Source organism: Electrona antarctica (genome assembly GCF_951216825.1).
Source record: "Electrona antarctica genome assembly, chromosome: 11".
Classification (NCBI taxonomy): Eukaryota; Metazoa; Chordata; class Actinopteri; order Myctophiformes; family Myctophidae; genus Electrona; species Electrona antarctica.
Genome location: NC_136792.1, coordinates 17,998,010 through 18,012,789, shown reverse-complemented (window position 1 = coordinate 18,012,789; position 14,780 = coordinate 17,998,010). Strand labels below are relative to the sequence as shown.

General features: G+C 41.8%; 3 protein-coding genes across 4 annotated transcripts in view; 1 reads left to right on the top strand and 2 right to left on the bottom strand.

Annotated features, from left to right (window-relative positions):
• Positions 1 to 2,081: 2,081 nt before the first annotated feature.
• On the bottom strand, positions 2,082 to 8,065 carry glod4 (glyoxalase domain containing 4). Of its 2 annotated transcripts, XR_013791148.1 has the most exons (10): positions 7,634 to 8,065; positions 7,284 to 7,333; positions 5,745 to 5,865; positions 5,479 to 5,623; positions 4,621 to 4,757; positions 4,122 to 4,208; positions 3,860 to 3,973; positions 2,603 to 2,689; positions 2,335 to 2,525; positions 2,082 to 2,278 (listed from the first exon to the last, which is right to left on the bottom strand). XR_013791148.1 is itself a non-coding variant. In XM_079514627.1 (9 exons), the coding sequence occupies exons 1-9, from the start codon at positions 7,721 to 7,723 to the stop codon at positions 2,460 to 2,462; spliced, it is 897 nt and encodes a 298-aa protein (XP_079370753.1). In that variant the 5' UTR covers positions 7,724 to 8,065; the 3' UTR covers positions 2,082 to 2,459. The 2 variants fall into 2 exon arrangements, 1 of the variants encoding a protein (XP_079370753.1); XM_079514627.1 differs by having other exon boundaries at positions 2,082 to 2,525.
• Positions 8,066 to 8,388: 323 nt separating this feature from the next.
• On the top strand, positions 8,389 to 11,701 carry mrm3a (mitochondrial rRNA methyltransferase 3a). Its single transcript, XM_079514625.1, has 4 exons — positions 8,389 to 9,335; positions 9,973 to 10,217; positions 10,304 to 10,465; positions 10,555 to 11,701. Exons 1-4 carry the CDS (start codon positions 8,584 to 8,586, stop codon positions 11,058 to 11,060), a joined length of 1,665 nt encoding a protein of 554 aa, XP_079370751.1. The 5' UTR covers positions 8,389 to 8,583; the 3' UTR covers positions 11,061 to 11,701.
• A 1,209-nt stretch (positions 11,702 to 12,910) lies between these two features.
• Positions 12,911 to 14,780, bottom strand: part of nxn (nucleoredoxin) — a 66,570-nt gene continuing 64,700 nt past the window's right edge. The window contains exon 8 of the mRNA XM_079514626.1: positions 12,911 to 13,946. Within this exon, the coding sequence (XP_079370752.1) occupies positions 13,764 to 13,946 (183 nt within the window). The 3' untranslated portion in view covers positions 12,911 to 13,763. The remainder of the gene's footprint in view (positions 13,947 to 14,780) is intronic.

The window sequence follows — 14,780 nt, the reverse complement described above, 5'->3', positions numbered from 1 at the left end:
TTTGTTAATAAAAATCACACCCGTATGAAGTGAGTGGTGCAACTCCGTGTGGGGTTCCCCAGAAGTTCCAGACCCACAGGACCACGGCCAGGGTGCCGGCCCGGTTCCGGCGAGCCGCCCCACGTCCGAAACGGTACAGAAATGAGTTACCATGTGGGGGTCTCCGGGGGTCCCTGGAACATCCAGACCCCCAGGAACGTGCCCAGGGGCCAGGCCGGTTCCGGCGAGCCGCCCCATGTCCGAAACGGTTGAGAAATGACAGAGTTACCGTGTGGGGGTGCCTCTACTGCACTGTACTGGCACACCCGAAATCATCATAGTTAATATGTGCGTGTGTGTATGTTAGGTTGCGCTGCTGCGCACAGGTGGTGAAAAACAACCATGCTGTTTTCGTGCTCAGACCCAGCCACACACAGGGAGTGGTTGCAACACTCAAAAAGTATGAGTGAGTATATAAAGATTTTTTATAAAGAACGTGAAACACATCCCGTACCTTACTTTTTGTGCCACAAGACAAAAATCACACCATGATGAAGTGAGTGGTGCAGCTCCGTGGGGGGGGGGGGGGGGGGGTGTCATGGGTGACACAGGGCATGCCGCCCCGTGTCTAAAAGGTTGAGAAATGAGTTACCGTGTGGGGGTCCCTCTACTGTACTGTCACTGTACTGTACTGGCACACCCGAAATCATCATATATACAGTTAATATGTGTGTGTGTTAGGTGATGAAAAACAACCATGCTTGGCACAGTTGGTAGTGCTGTCGCCTCACAGCTAGAAGGTCCTGGGTTCAATTCCCGCCCGGGGCGCTGTGGGTGCTGGCGGCGTGTTTCCTCCTCCGCGTCATCAGTGCCCATACCCGAGGCGGGGTTGGCGAAAGGTCCTTTCTGTGTGGAGTTTGCATGTTTTCCCCGTGTCCCCTAGGGTAGGTACCCTCACAAAAAACATGCAGTAATCCTGGTCTCTAAACTGCCTCCCCCTGGCCAGCCGGGGCGCCTGATGGAGGGGAAAGGAACTGGTTGGAATAACGTGTTCCTTCCACACGCTACGTCCAACCAGGGAAACTCCCTCTGTCAGGTGTAAAGGAGCAACTTGGACACTCAGGCATGAAGGAAGCATGAGTTCAAGTCCGTTGCTCTCCCCATGTCCCCCATATATGGGGACTAGGTTGGCATGCTGTTTTCGTGCTCAGACCCAGCCACCCACCCAGCCATACACATATCTTCGTAAGGGGGTGGTTGCACCACTCAAAAACCATTGTTGTGAGTTATAAATTCTTCTTGACAGAGTAACCACAAGGAAAGGAAGTTGGGCCCTTTCAGTTCCTGTCTACCCATTTCAGTTCAGCAGTATATGGTACCACTACCAGCATATAGGCTGCACTATAGTCACACTGTGGCATCACTGCATCAGTACCAGCACAGCACATGCCACACACTGTGGGTGGCATTGATTGAATTCATACTTTTAGAGAAATAGAAACAGCACGACTCACGAGTGGTCATAAGTTTGGTCTAAAAGGATAACTCAAAAAAGTCATGAGGACTTGAGGACCTCAAGGGGCAGCCTTGGGCCACGACAAGGATCGATGACAATGTATTACTAGAAAGGCCCAATTCTGGGCAATTTAAGCTTTGGGTCTTGCATAAGTAGGCTACAGTATGATGATGTATTGACCCACATAACTTCACAGGGACCCTAAAAGGTTTGTATGGAATAAATAAATAATAAAGTCGGGCAATTACTATAAATCTACATAAGTTAATGCTCGAATATCTAGGCCCCTCAGCTTATACAGTACAAAAAACCCTCCTGTAGGGTCCTTTAAGACTACTCAGCTGGCAATGGCACAGCTCAAGTGCAGCTCAACTTTTGCCCCCCTTATTTTGCGTTGCAGTAATCTGATCCTTGGTCAGCAGCAGCAGTAGAAGCACACTGGCATAAGGGTGTGTGATGTCGTATTTGAGAATCCATCAACGTTCGGTTTCAACCATGAATTGTGCCGTCAATTATTATGACAGTAGAAATCCCCAGCTCACTTTCAATCCACAGTGAGTGACATGAAATGTAGGTCAACTTTAGATAACTTGCTACTTTATTTAACAGAAAGGTTAGATTAGACAAATGATGTTTCCATCAAAGGAATGAGTTTAACAGTTTTCCAAAGCAGTAGTAAGCAGTAGTAAAACAATTTACTGAAAAACAATGCTTTATGTCTGTATGATAGAACAGCATGGTCTCTTGGTTCTCTTAAAATGCTAAATGTGGTCCATTTACCCACTACTATCAAGTGCAATTGTGCATACCGTTCTTCAATGAGAAAATACAGCTATCACATACATAGTAATAATTATACAATTAAAGAAATTAAAGAGTGTTCAAACAGGTTCATTGAATGTCTTGTATGTAAACTATTCAGAAAGCACAGTGGTGGACAGATTTTGAGTGAAGCAACGTCAGCTCATGCAGCAGCTTTCTGCCTATTGTGTTTGGCAAACCACTCATCACTTTTATCCTCCGCCATTGCCTACAAAAATAGAGAACAGCAAAGTGAAAATTCATGCTACATTTTTCAATATAGAAAACTACTGGAGAAATACCAACCTTATCGAGCAAAGCATTTCCATTTGTATCCAGCATGGATAGCTGCCTGAAAGCCTCATCTCCCACAAAGCAAATCTCATGGCCGTCCTACACCAAACATTTCACAATTAACTTTATATATATATATACACAACAGTGATATGACAGTCTTCCCCCCATTAATCAATGCAGCTCTGATAAAACAAATCACACCCGTGTGAACTGAGTGGTGCAAGGTCTTATATAGCCTGATCAGCTGTGGTCTGACGTAATGTCAGTGACCATAGTAACCATGCTCACCTGTGCACGGACACGTACACGTACACAGGTACACAAACATACAGACAAAGCTGGTTGTTGGGACACGTACACAGGTACACAAACATACAGACAAAGCTGGTTGTTGGAGTGGTTTGCACCACTCAAAAATATCAGATATCTTTTTTACCTCTGCAAAGGCGAGTGTGCAATTGTTCAATAGAAAGGGCTTTTATAATATAATTGCCAAGTAGCCTTGGTCCTGAGCTTGAACGTAGGCTACTTAAATCAATAAATTAACTAGAGTTGCGTGGATGTTCAATTATACCAGGTGACACCAGGCGAATCACTTGGGAAAGCCGCGATCTGCACAAATGAAGCCATTAAGCAACTTTTGGTGAATGACACGTGAGATTGATCGGACGGATTAATACACTCTCATTACGCACTTTATTTACACGTTTGTAAATTTCCTTTGTGAATCTGGCCCAATATTGGTAAATGGTTGAAAGAGCTTTCTATTATGTCCTTTGGAACCAATTGTCTTGAAAAAAAGATATTGGGTCCCATTATTAATACTGTATTTAGAACACAGCACTGATTTATAGAGGACACTAGTCAGAGAAGTTGATTTTATGATGATAAAATATGGACATTGTAATTAGTAGTTAATAGAGAAACATTTGCTTTCATGAAATCTTTTGCCGATTTTGTTTTTCTGTAGTACCGTATTAGGCAGTTTTGCCTTGTTTTGACATTATATAATTATACATAGTTATAATGTTGAATGTGATTTTTTTTCGTCTGCTTATTTGAACATTATAAAGAAAATGTAAACACACACACACACTAGAGACGTATATTTGTACGTCAATACATGTTATGATGAATTGAAAACGGTGGACCCTCTTGTAAACAAGTGTAATGCTTTATGGTGTCGTACTGTACTGTAATTCTGCAAACTGTTAATAAATACTTCAAAACTCTATAGGTAATTACAGCATTAGTTAATCCACTTACTGGGTCAGCCAAAATAACCACTTCTACTGTAGCCTTTCCTGGGGTATCCAAGCTGACTAATGGTGTCAGGATTTTCTGATTCTCCTTTTTCATCACAGCTTCAAGGCCTGGCATCTAAGAAATGTAGTACATCATCATCATACTGTACTTGTGCAAGACTCAAAGCTTGAAATTGTCTGTGTAATCACACTTGCAATTTCCCAGAATTGTGCCTTTCTAGTTCCTAATCGTAATTACTTTGTAAGATATGATCTAATCTTACCTGCTCTCGTGGACAAGAGAATGCGATTCTTCCAAAAGCTGTTCCATGATCAACAGTCTCACCAATATCATGGAGCTCTAGCTTGCACTGCATAAAAGAGAGCGCACGCATACACACACACACACAAACGGTAAATGGTGCATTTATATAGTGCCTTTATCCAAGGCGCTTTACATAGATTGTGCATTACATTCACCCATCCACACACACATTCATACACCGATTGCGGCGGAAGCCATGCAAGGTACCAACCAGCACATCGGGAGCAATTTGGGGTTCAGTGTATTGCCCAAGGACACTTCGACATGTATTCGAACCGCCGACCCATGGATCATTGGACGACCATAGAAAGGCTGACAACAGGCTACCAGAGCCTCCTGGTAGGCCAGTAGGTATGGTTCATAGCTATGGGATGATAACGGGTAATAACAGCGCCTTGCAATGGGATGATTTCTAGGTAGTTCTAGGTATCGGGTGACTATTTTGACTTTTGACTCACCTGACTGTCTGAAAATCCCATCAGCACTGTTTTCTTCTCATCATTCTTATCCATTACCTTCATTCCCAAAAGGGAAGCCCAGTAGTGTGTGGATTTCTGGAGATCTGACACTGCGAGACAAACCTTTTGCACTGGATCTGGAAACAGGACAAGAGAGAGAGCTATTCAACATATAACAATCAGAATAAAAATCCTGACATATTATTTAGCAGGTGCTCTTTTCCAGAGAACAAAGTGTAAAATCAGAGGAATAGAAACTGTAATAACAGGGTAGGTGGTCAAGTAAACAGAGTGCCAATTAAATGCTACAAAGTAACTAGGATAGCAGGTAGAGATCCAACCTACCGGTATATTATCTAAATAACATACTATCTAAATGCAATACCAGTATTTAGCATATGTGGACAAGCAAACAGCACATCTTAGCATCAGTAGAGAAGTAACCAACATACATCTGGACAACACAAGCAGCATATACCTAAATACAATAGGCAACCAATAAGTACTGGTATGAATGTATTCATAATTGAAGAGGTGAGTTTCAAGACTGCTGGAAGATGGGGAGTCTTCAGTTTATAAATAAATAATAATAAGTGAATAATTGATTGCGTCCTGCAAACAGCGCAAATTAGAATGGAGAGTTTGGAGACCTTAAAAAAATGACAGTATTCTTAAACTGGGGAATATTCTGCAAACTGGGTCAGGGACAGTGTCACCCTTTTAAGGCACATAATATGTCTTGATTGCTTGAACTGACTTGTAGCAATCTCAGTAATGCTGTAATCTGGATATTGCTGGTGTTGAGTCTCTGACACTCTTATTCAGTTTATTTCATAACATAAATTGCCCAAGACTCACCATTAGGAGGCTGTTCTTTGTCAACCAGATAGAAGCGATATCCTCCCGGTGCTTCAGTCAGATAGAGTCCTTCTCCTACTTCAGTGAGAGGCCAACCTAATTTCTTAGCATTGCTTACAGCTTGACTTGATTGTAAAGTAAGGCCCTGAAAGAAGAAATGTCAGATCCTTTTTTTGTAGATGACTTGGACAACACTTTGCATACCACTGCACTGGTGTGTTGTGTATTGTAACATTACATTTCCTGTACAGTATAGCTATACTCACCATGAAATCATTGCCAAGACGATACTCTCCCACTCCATAATTATATGTCAGTTCAGCAACAAAATGGTCATCCTCAGCCCCGAAACCAACCATTGTCTTACTCCATCTTCCATCGTAAGGACTGCATTACAGACATGACAAGACAAAATAAGTATTTAATTAAATTGTGTAACAGTCCCCTACGATCGGCTTTTGGCTGAGGAATTTAACGACCAGTTTGGCACATGAGAAACTAACGTATGTAATTAGGAAGAAACCTGCTGTATTCTATAAGATATGGGAGAAGTTCTTGGACTTCATTAAGCGAGGTGATATTGAAGAGACTTTGGATGTATAGTGGTTAATTGGAGTAGTCAGCTGTGGGGTGGGGGTAGGGAACTGTGATGGGACAATTTACAATTTACAATTTAGGCATTTAGCAGACGCTCTTAATCCAGAGCGACTTACATTAAGCAATAACAAAAAGCATGGCATACATCACATGTATAAAAAGTAGTTATCATGAATCATGCGTAAACTAAGAACGTAACAGTGGAGTATCTATGTAAACTATACATACTATACTATATAATATATTATACATGTGTACTATAAAGTGCTATGACTACATAAAGTGCAATTCTAGAGCTGTCTACATAACAAGCTATAAGTCTGTTTAAAATACTATCTAAGTCTACATAATGTGCTATCTAAGGGGCTAGGCTAGGGCAAGTGCTACGGGCCATGGTGGAGTCTGAAGAGGTGGGTTTTCAGACTACGGCGGAAGATTGGGAGTGAGGCTGCAGTTCTGACTGCAATGGGAAGTGCATTCCATAGTTTTGGAGCCAGAAGGGAGAAGAGTTTGGGACGTGTGGAGCGTTGTCCCGGCGTTTTTAGTGAAGGTACCTCCAGCTTCCCTGCGTTGGCTGATCTGAGTGAGCGGGAGGGTTTGTAGGGTACGATCATACTTGTGAGATATGGGGGGGCCATGCCTTTGGTTGCTTTGAATGCCAGCATCAGAGTTTTGTATTCTGTGCGGGCAGCGACCGGGAGCCAATGGAGCGAGCGGAGAAGGGGGGAGACGTGTGAGAATTTTGGTTGGTTGAAGACCAAGCGTGCTGCGGCATTTTGGATCAGTTGGAGGGGCTTAAGTGCACATGCCGGTAGGCCAGTAAGGAGGGAGTTGCAATAGTCAAGTTTTGACAAGACTGTTGTCTGGATTAGGAGCTGGGCTGACTCCTGGGTGAGGAACGGTCTAATTCGTCGTATGTTGTAGAGTGTAAACCTACAGGATCTAGTGGTGCATTTGTTTGTTTAACTGTATGCAATGTGTTTTTTGTTGTTATTATTTTTTTTTAAATTTGGTCTGTATTTATTTATTTATTTCCTCTTCTTCAAAGATTTTGTTTTGTATTTGTGCTGCCATGGGGTTGTGGGGGGAAAAATATATGTGAAGAATTGCTTTGAAATTACTATGCTGTTGTAAAGAAAAATCAATAAACATGTTTAAAAAAACAATAATTGTGTAACGGTCTGTTACAGTGATAATAGCTAGTTTACCCATTACAGGCTGCTTTGCATCCTTCTTCAAACTCCTCATGGCGTAAAATCTGAAATGGTTTAATAAGGGGCAATTAAAAATAACTCAATTCATAATTCATACTGTCCAAATGTATAATTAATGTGTAGCCTATTGTAGTATATATACAATACCATGCAACAACCTGCAAATCTTGTTGTACGCTATGAAAACATTAACAATGTGGCGTGTTGCAAATATGATATGATACGAGTCATAATGAGTGTTTAAGCTAACCATCAATGAGACATAGTACATTCCCATATGCATAAACATTATTAGGCGTGTAGCCTAAATAATGTTAATATATCTGTCCACTTGGGACATTTACCTTCATGCCAAGTACATCTCGGTAAAAGGTGGCTGTTTTGCTTCTGTCGCCAACTTTAAAAACGAAATGCAATGCTCTTCGCAAAGCCATAGTTCTCTCAAGTGTGATTCCGCTTACTATCGCAGATTCATCGAAATATGTGACCTATATAATTGTGTGACTACACAGGGCGCTGTTCTGCAATTTCGGTAGAGCAACTTACTAGAGAAAACCTGTTGACTCCTCTGGTGAAAGAACATGAATTTGTCGAGTCACAGAACTCTACAGGTCACTGATTTCTGCATAACGGGCATAAACAGAAACGTACGATTGAGCATCCTTGAATATCGATGTATCTGTGCTCAGCTCACAACTAGTACAGTCAGTGCAGTTATTTGTGACTGCAAAACTTTTTACTATAAACGTCAAAGTCTAATTAGCATATGTCCACACAGCTACAATGCACTGGAATAATTAGTCATTCTAGTCATTACTAAATTGCCTAATAAAGCAACTAAGCAAGCCTATTGTTACGAATCACGATTACGAAGGCTTTCACTCACTTTCACGTCACATGGGTATTTGTGTAGCTCTGGTCCATAGCTCTAATGCCATGGACCTAACCTCGCCTCACCAGGCTTTCCACCATGGACCAAGCAGGCTTATTTATCGGTCAGTGACATCACGGACGGCAGAGACATGACAATGTCATCACGAGTCATGACCATATATATACTCTATGGTCATGACTCATGAGTCATGACATCATGCTAATGTAAACTCCATGATATACATATACGGAGATCAGGCTATGCTATATAAAGGCACTGTGCAATGCAAACTAATAGGCGAGTGCTCTCCGGTGCGGTATTTCCGAACGCGCCCTCAGTACAGTGGGGGCGGTATAGCAGCACGAGACCGTTTCCATGAAGAAGTAGAGGGGAAGCAAAAAGCAGAATCGTCAATCGAAGATGGCGGCTTACATGAGAAGCATGTTTACCCTACTCTCATTAGAACGAAACGTGTTACTCAAGATAAGGAGCAATCACGCTGTGGGAGCAAAAAGGTACGTGCGTGGGTTGAGAAGGACACCTGTGAAAATACTGTTTCCTGAGAGCAAGAAAGATCAACTCCAACCGCAGACAGTTGTACACAGCAGCATCAAGAAGGTCAAGAAGAATGCTGATCATCAAAGTGCCTTCACCCAATCCCAGTCACGGGGAAGTGGCAACAATGTCTCCAGTAGGACACAGGAGAGAAGTGGCAACAATGTCTCCAGTAGGATACAGGAGAGAAGTGGCAACAATGACTCGCAGACAGTTGTACACAGCAGCATCAAGGAGGTCAAGAAGAAGGCTGATCATCAAAGTGCCTTCACCCAATCCCAGTCACGGGGAAGTGGCAACAATGTCTCCAGTAGGACACAGGAGAGAAGTGGCAACAATGTCTCCACTGGGACACAGGAGAGAAGTGGCAACAATGACTCGCAGACAGTTGTACATCAAAGACAAAGTATCTTCACCCAGTCACGGGAAAGTGGCAACACTGTCTCCACTAGGACACAGGAGAGAAGTGGCAACAATGACTCCACTGGGACACGGGAGAGAAGTGGCAGTGGAACACAAGGACGTGCAGCTAAAGTATCACAAGTCATCACAAATGAGTATGACGAAGTCGAAGGACACCGTTTCGAAAGGGCTTTGCCTGGGGATAAAAGGCTGTCGTAAGTTCTAACCGTTTAGCCCTTAGTGGGGCCTACTGTATTTGTATAACATCGTTAATCGTTTGCTTAGCAGACATTGAATTGAAGTATACTTTCCTGTGCTTTTTTCTGCATCTGATAAATTATTCAATCAATCACAGTAAAACCGGCATTGGTGTTAATCGACCAAATGACCAAATTCCTCTTCCTACCACTCTCATCCAAATCCAATCCAAATTGTTCAGGAGAGATATTGTGCTCATGAGCTTCAGGTAGTACTATTTATCAACCATTAGGTGTCCTACTACACCACACAGATTGGCTAAAATAACTTAACACATACACACACACACACACACACACTATATATTGCAAAATATATACATATTCTAGATTGCATCTTACAATTTGAAAGTTTATAGAAATGACCAGGCACCTTGGCTGGTATTACAGCATGACAGTGTGCCGCGGGTTCGAGTCCAGATCCTGACGAACTTTGCTGTGTCTTCCCCCATCTCTCTCCCCATTTGTGTAGAAATGTAACCAAATATGGTAACCAAAAAGAAACAATGAATACCACTGATAGATCTAACACTGATGATTTGACCGTAATCTATATTGAATGCATCTAAGTGCTTAACCTGTCTGTCATCTTCAGGAGGGTGGTGAGTGTTGCCCGTTCCAGGACATTTCGGGAGCAACAGGGTAAAATCCTGCTAGAGGGAAGACGTTTGATCTGTGATGCCCTTGAGACTGGAGCCAACCCGCAGATGGTGTTCTTCAGCAAAGTGGAACAGCTACATGAGCTACCACTAGATAAGATGAAGAGGGCCACACTTGTCAAAGTCAAATTTGAAGACATAAAGATCTGGTCTGATCTTGTGGCTCCACAAGGGGTAATAGGTAATATGGCCAAATGTAATTGTAATTCACTTAAATGCATTGCATTTTTACTGAGCTCCATTCCAAAGCCTTTCTTCTTCTTTTAGCCATATTTTCTCGTCCAGACCCTTCACGGCTGAAATTCCCTTTGACAAGCCATTCGATACCATTGTCCCTGATATGTGACAACATCAGAGACGCAGGCAACCTAGGGACAATTCTGCGATGTGCTGCAGCTGCTGGGTGCCAGGATGTTCTGCTCACCAAGGGTAGGTTAAGTAAAACAACTGGTTCTAATGTCAAATCACCTGATATGAATGTTTTAGCTATTTAGTACTTTGCCATATCTTTCTCTCAGGCTGTGTGGATGCATGGGAGCCTAAAGTGCTGCGTGCAGCGATGGGTGCCCATTTCCGAGTTCCAATCTACCCTAGTCTGGACTGGGAAGATGTTGAAAAGCGACTCCCAAAACAGGTGACTGTCCATGTGGCTGACTGCTGTGGAGTCGAGAGGGCTACATTAGCAGCAGATACACAAGCCACAACAGGCAGGCAGTATGAAGACTCTGACTCTGACTCTGATTATGAAGACATGCTACGTTCATTTCCCAAATTGGACACCATGTTGTACCATGAGGACTGGGCCAAAAGCCCCTCCGCTCTCGTGATTGGTGGCGAGACGAATGGATTGAGCCTGGAAGCAGTTCAGTTAGCTGGGAAAACAGATGGTCAAAGACTATTTATTCCTGTAGTTCCCGAGGTGGACAGTTTGAATGCGGCTATGGCAGCCAGCATCTTGTTGTTTGAGGGCAGGAGACAGCTATTAGTGGCAGCGGTGGCCGAACGGATTGCGGAGCGGTCTTGATACCGGAAGGTCGCAAGTTCGAATCAGCGGTCCGACACGTTAAAATTACCACCGCTGAAGTGCCCTTGAACAAGGCATTGAACCACTACGATGAAATGTTCTATGAGCAGGGCCTGGCTGGAAACAAGTTCTTGAGCTTAGCCCAGATACCCTGGGTAAATATAGTAATCATTTCATTTCATAGTTACATGTAATGGAGAAATCTGTAAAAACAAGGTCAATCTAAAGACTGCCGACAGTTGCTGTAATCCCTGGGAAAAAACTGTAATTTCTTCTGTTCGTTTTTTCCCGCAAAGATACATTCAATATTAAATATCCTTTCATGCCAGATTGAATTAAATAGATTGATTTCATTTCATTTCTGTTTTAATGAAACCATGACGTTTTAAATGAGCAGAACTGGTTTGTTAATTTCTTGGCAAAATTATCTTACTGTGAAATTTATGACCTTTCCTGTCTGCATATTTGCCACATTGTCTCTCAAAACTCCTGCCAGTGTGGCTTGGAAGAACCATATGAATATGGTGTGAGCAAATGGTGTGGGAATGCAAGTAAAACGAATGGGTATATTGTACTACTTGAATGGATGTATAATCTGTGGTACACCAAAATATAAAAATAAAAATCGATTTTCAAAAAAATGGGGGGATAGTGTGATATGAAATGTGAGCTGTAATCATATTCATGTGCTTTTGGAGAGAAATGAGAGACTCCATGCAGTCACTTTCAGTAGTAGAGGCCTGCAGAGGGGAGCTGTGTGTGACTGTGCCCAGGTGATGGTCATTATTGATGCTCATTAATGCATCAAGGAAGGCAATTATGTTTCTGCACTGTCAGATAGGTCTACATCTAAACTAAGATGCCATCAAATAACTTTTTTTTACATGTTAACTCGAGCTAGGTTTAAACATGAAAGCATGTTTACAGTTGCACAGAAATTAAGTAATTTTACATAAAGTAATGCTACTTTTGCGATGTAGTAAGCTTGGGGGGGAAGATAAATCCTTTTTTTTTTATTGTTGAAAATATCGTGAACCTCATATCGTGATGCGTATCGTATCGCGAGTTGAGTGTATAGTTACATGCTTACCACCTTGCATAGTGTCTTTAAATCTGTCTAACAATTTGTCCTAAGATGTAATTACTTTTGTCACCACATAGAGGTGCCAGAAACCATACTTGTTGCATATCTTTGGTCTACTGTCCATTGTACAGTTGGATATACAGAAGCCTCCAAAATTAATGGAAAAAGCATGTGGTTGAAGGGTTTCCATTTCAGCATGGGTTACTTTAAACAACCTGCACAGTAACTAATAAAAATGCAAAGTTTGCTTTTGTTTTTTTTAAAGTGTGGCCAATGCACTTTATTCAAATAATTCTAATAACGGAATTGAGTCATTACATGGTTATTTTACACATGAGCTAATCTTACCAATGATGTTTAATTATAATACAGGAACAGGAAATTTCTAGGCAGTGTGAAACTTATGGTTATGGAAAGTAGTGACACACAACCTGGGTATAATATGAATTTATACATCCAACACTTTTGTAATTTCAAATGGCATCTTTGTGCCTTCAAATTATACTTATTTTAAAATATGGAACGGTCCAGAGAAAATGCTCTTGACTATTGAGATGAGAACCATCACTGCAGAGATGATTTCGATGACAAGGAACAACATACAAGGTTTTAATGTCAGTCATTGATCTATTCCAAGAAAATACAGATGTGATTTTACTACATGTGCAACTTCTTCCATTTATTCATTAACAATGGACTTTAAAAGTTGACAACCAACCTAATGTTCACACCTTTAACTGTGCACACATGTGAATTACTACTTGTGGAGTGTTGCAATCATTTTATTTTTTAAGCATATTTCATAAAACAAGTAAAAGGGATCTCACTGATAACGCAAACGCAAATAGTCACTTGAATATCTAGGTCCATTGGGTGACTGGTTTCTTGTAAAATAAAGAAATGCTATGAAGTGGATAAAAAAACAAAATGCTTGACTTGAGGTCAAAAAAAGCAAAATCATCTTTATATATATATATATTACTGTAGGGGCTATAGTCAATGCAAGGCACCACAGGAGGAGAGGACTCCACAAAAAGACAAGTCTTTAAAAAAGAAAGGTAAAAATGTCAGTAAAAAGTGAGGTGTCTCTCTAACAGTCTGGAAATGCTGGGATATGAGACAGATGAGGGACTGAGGGGCTAGCAACAGGAGGCCAGGGTCTGATGATGATGCTGGGTTTAAGTCTTGTAGTGCTACAGGGATGACATCTTTTTGTAGGCAAACTCGGAAGTTACCTTCACCATGGGTTCCCTTCACCAATATTCAATGGAATTTGTTTGCATTGGGTTTTAGTTAAATTACGAAAATAAGCTTTGTAGCAAACAAAGGCTTGTGATATTAACACATTGTGCTCAACAAGATCTCAAAAAAGTAACCACACAGGCAATTAATATAAGACATAACGGTAAGTACATAACTGATTCAAAATCAGTGGTGGGTGTAATTTATTTATATTTCATAGAACAAAATGTGAAACACTCTAGGCTTATGTTGGCTAAAACCTTATTTTCTTCAAAACTCCATATCCCTGTGGTAAAATGGAATCTGGTGAGGGAACCCATTGTGAACTCTTCCAAATTTGAGGACTACAACTTGTAGCACTATGCAACACTCCCCCTTTAGATGGGCTCTGGTTTGAGCTTTTCAGCTAGGAAGTCGTTGACAAACTGCTCCACCACAACTGGCGTGATCTCCTCGACGTCCCGAACGTACTTGGCACGGGCAGACATGTCCAGGATTGTGAGCAGAGGTGCTGCTTCTGGCAGATTTGTGTAGTCCCGCAGGGAGTCACTCATGTCATCCTATGGTGACAAAAAAACAAAATAATGTAGTATAGTTAAACCTCATACAATGTTAGATTTGGCACTCAAGCAAACACTGGACACCTACAGAGAACCCCAACCCCCAAACAAATCAGTTCCTATTTGCTTTTAGTGAAGAAAATTGGGATAGCAACGCTTATAAGATTAGTTCATAAATTCAAAAACCACAAGGCACAATCTCATTAATACACAGTTCTACAAAATAATGTAGAAGCCTTTCTTCTCTATATGCCTGCAGGCAGCGTGCCCAGGGAGCCTGGCCTCCATCATACGCCCCACTGTGGGGGAAGAGGAACCAGGATATGGCCCCAAAACAGAACTGAGCAGAGTATAAAATACTGTGACACCTACAGTACTTCATCCCCTTAATGTCCTTTAGGGCTTTTCAAAAGTATTACCTAGCCGTGGTCAGCCGGATGCTTTGTGTCACCTTTTAACAATTTAGGACTACAAGCCCAGTAATCAAACAAACTACAGGAGACAAGTACCCCAGTAATCAAACAAACTACAGGAGACAAGTATGCACATTGCGCACACACACACACACACACACACACACACACACACACACACACACACACACACACACACACACACACACACACACACACACACACACACACACACACACACACACACACACACACACAATGTACATACTGCATACAATCTCGGTACATCACACACACAGTACATATGTACATACTGCATACAATCTCGGTACATCAGACAGGGAGGCTACAAATGTCAAATCCGCTCAAATGGAAGGGCCATTAATTATAGACAGAAATAGGAGCTGGCGTACTGGGTGAT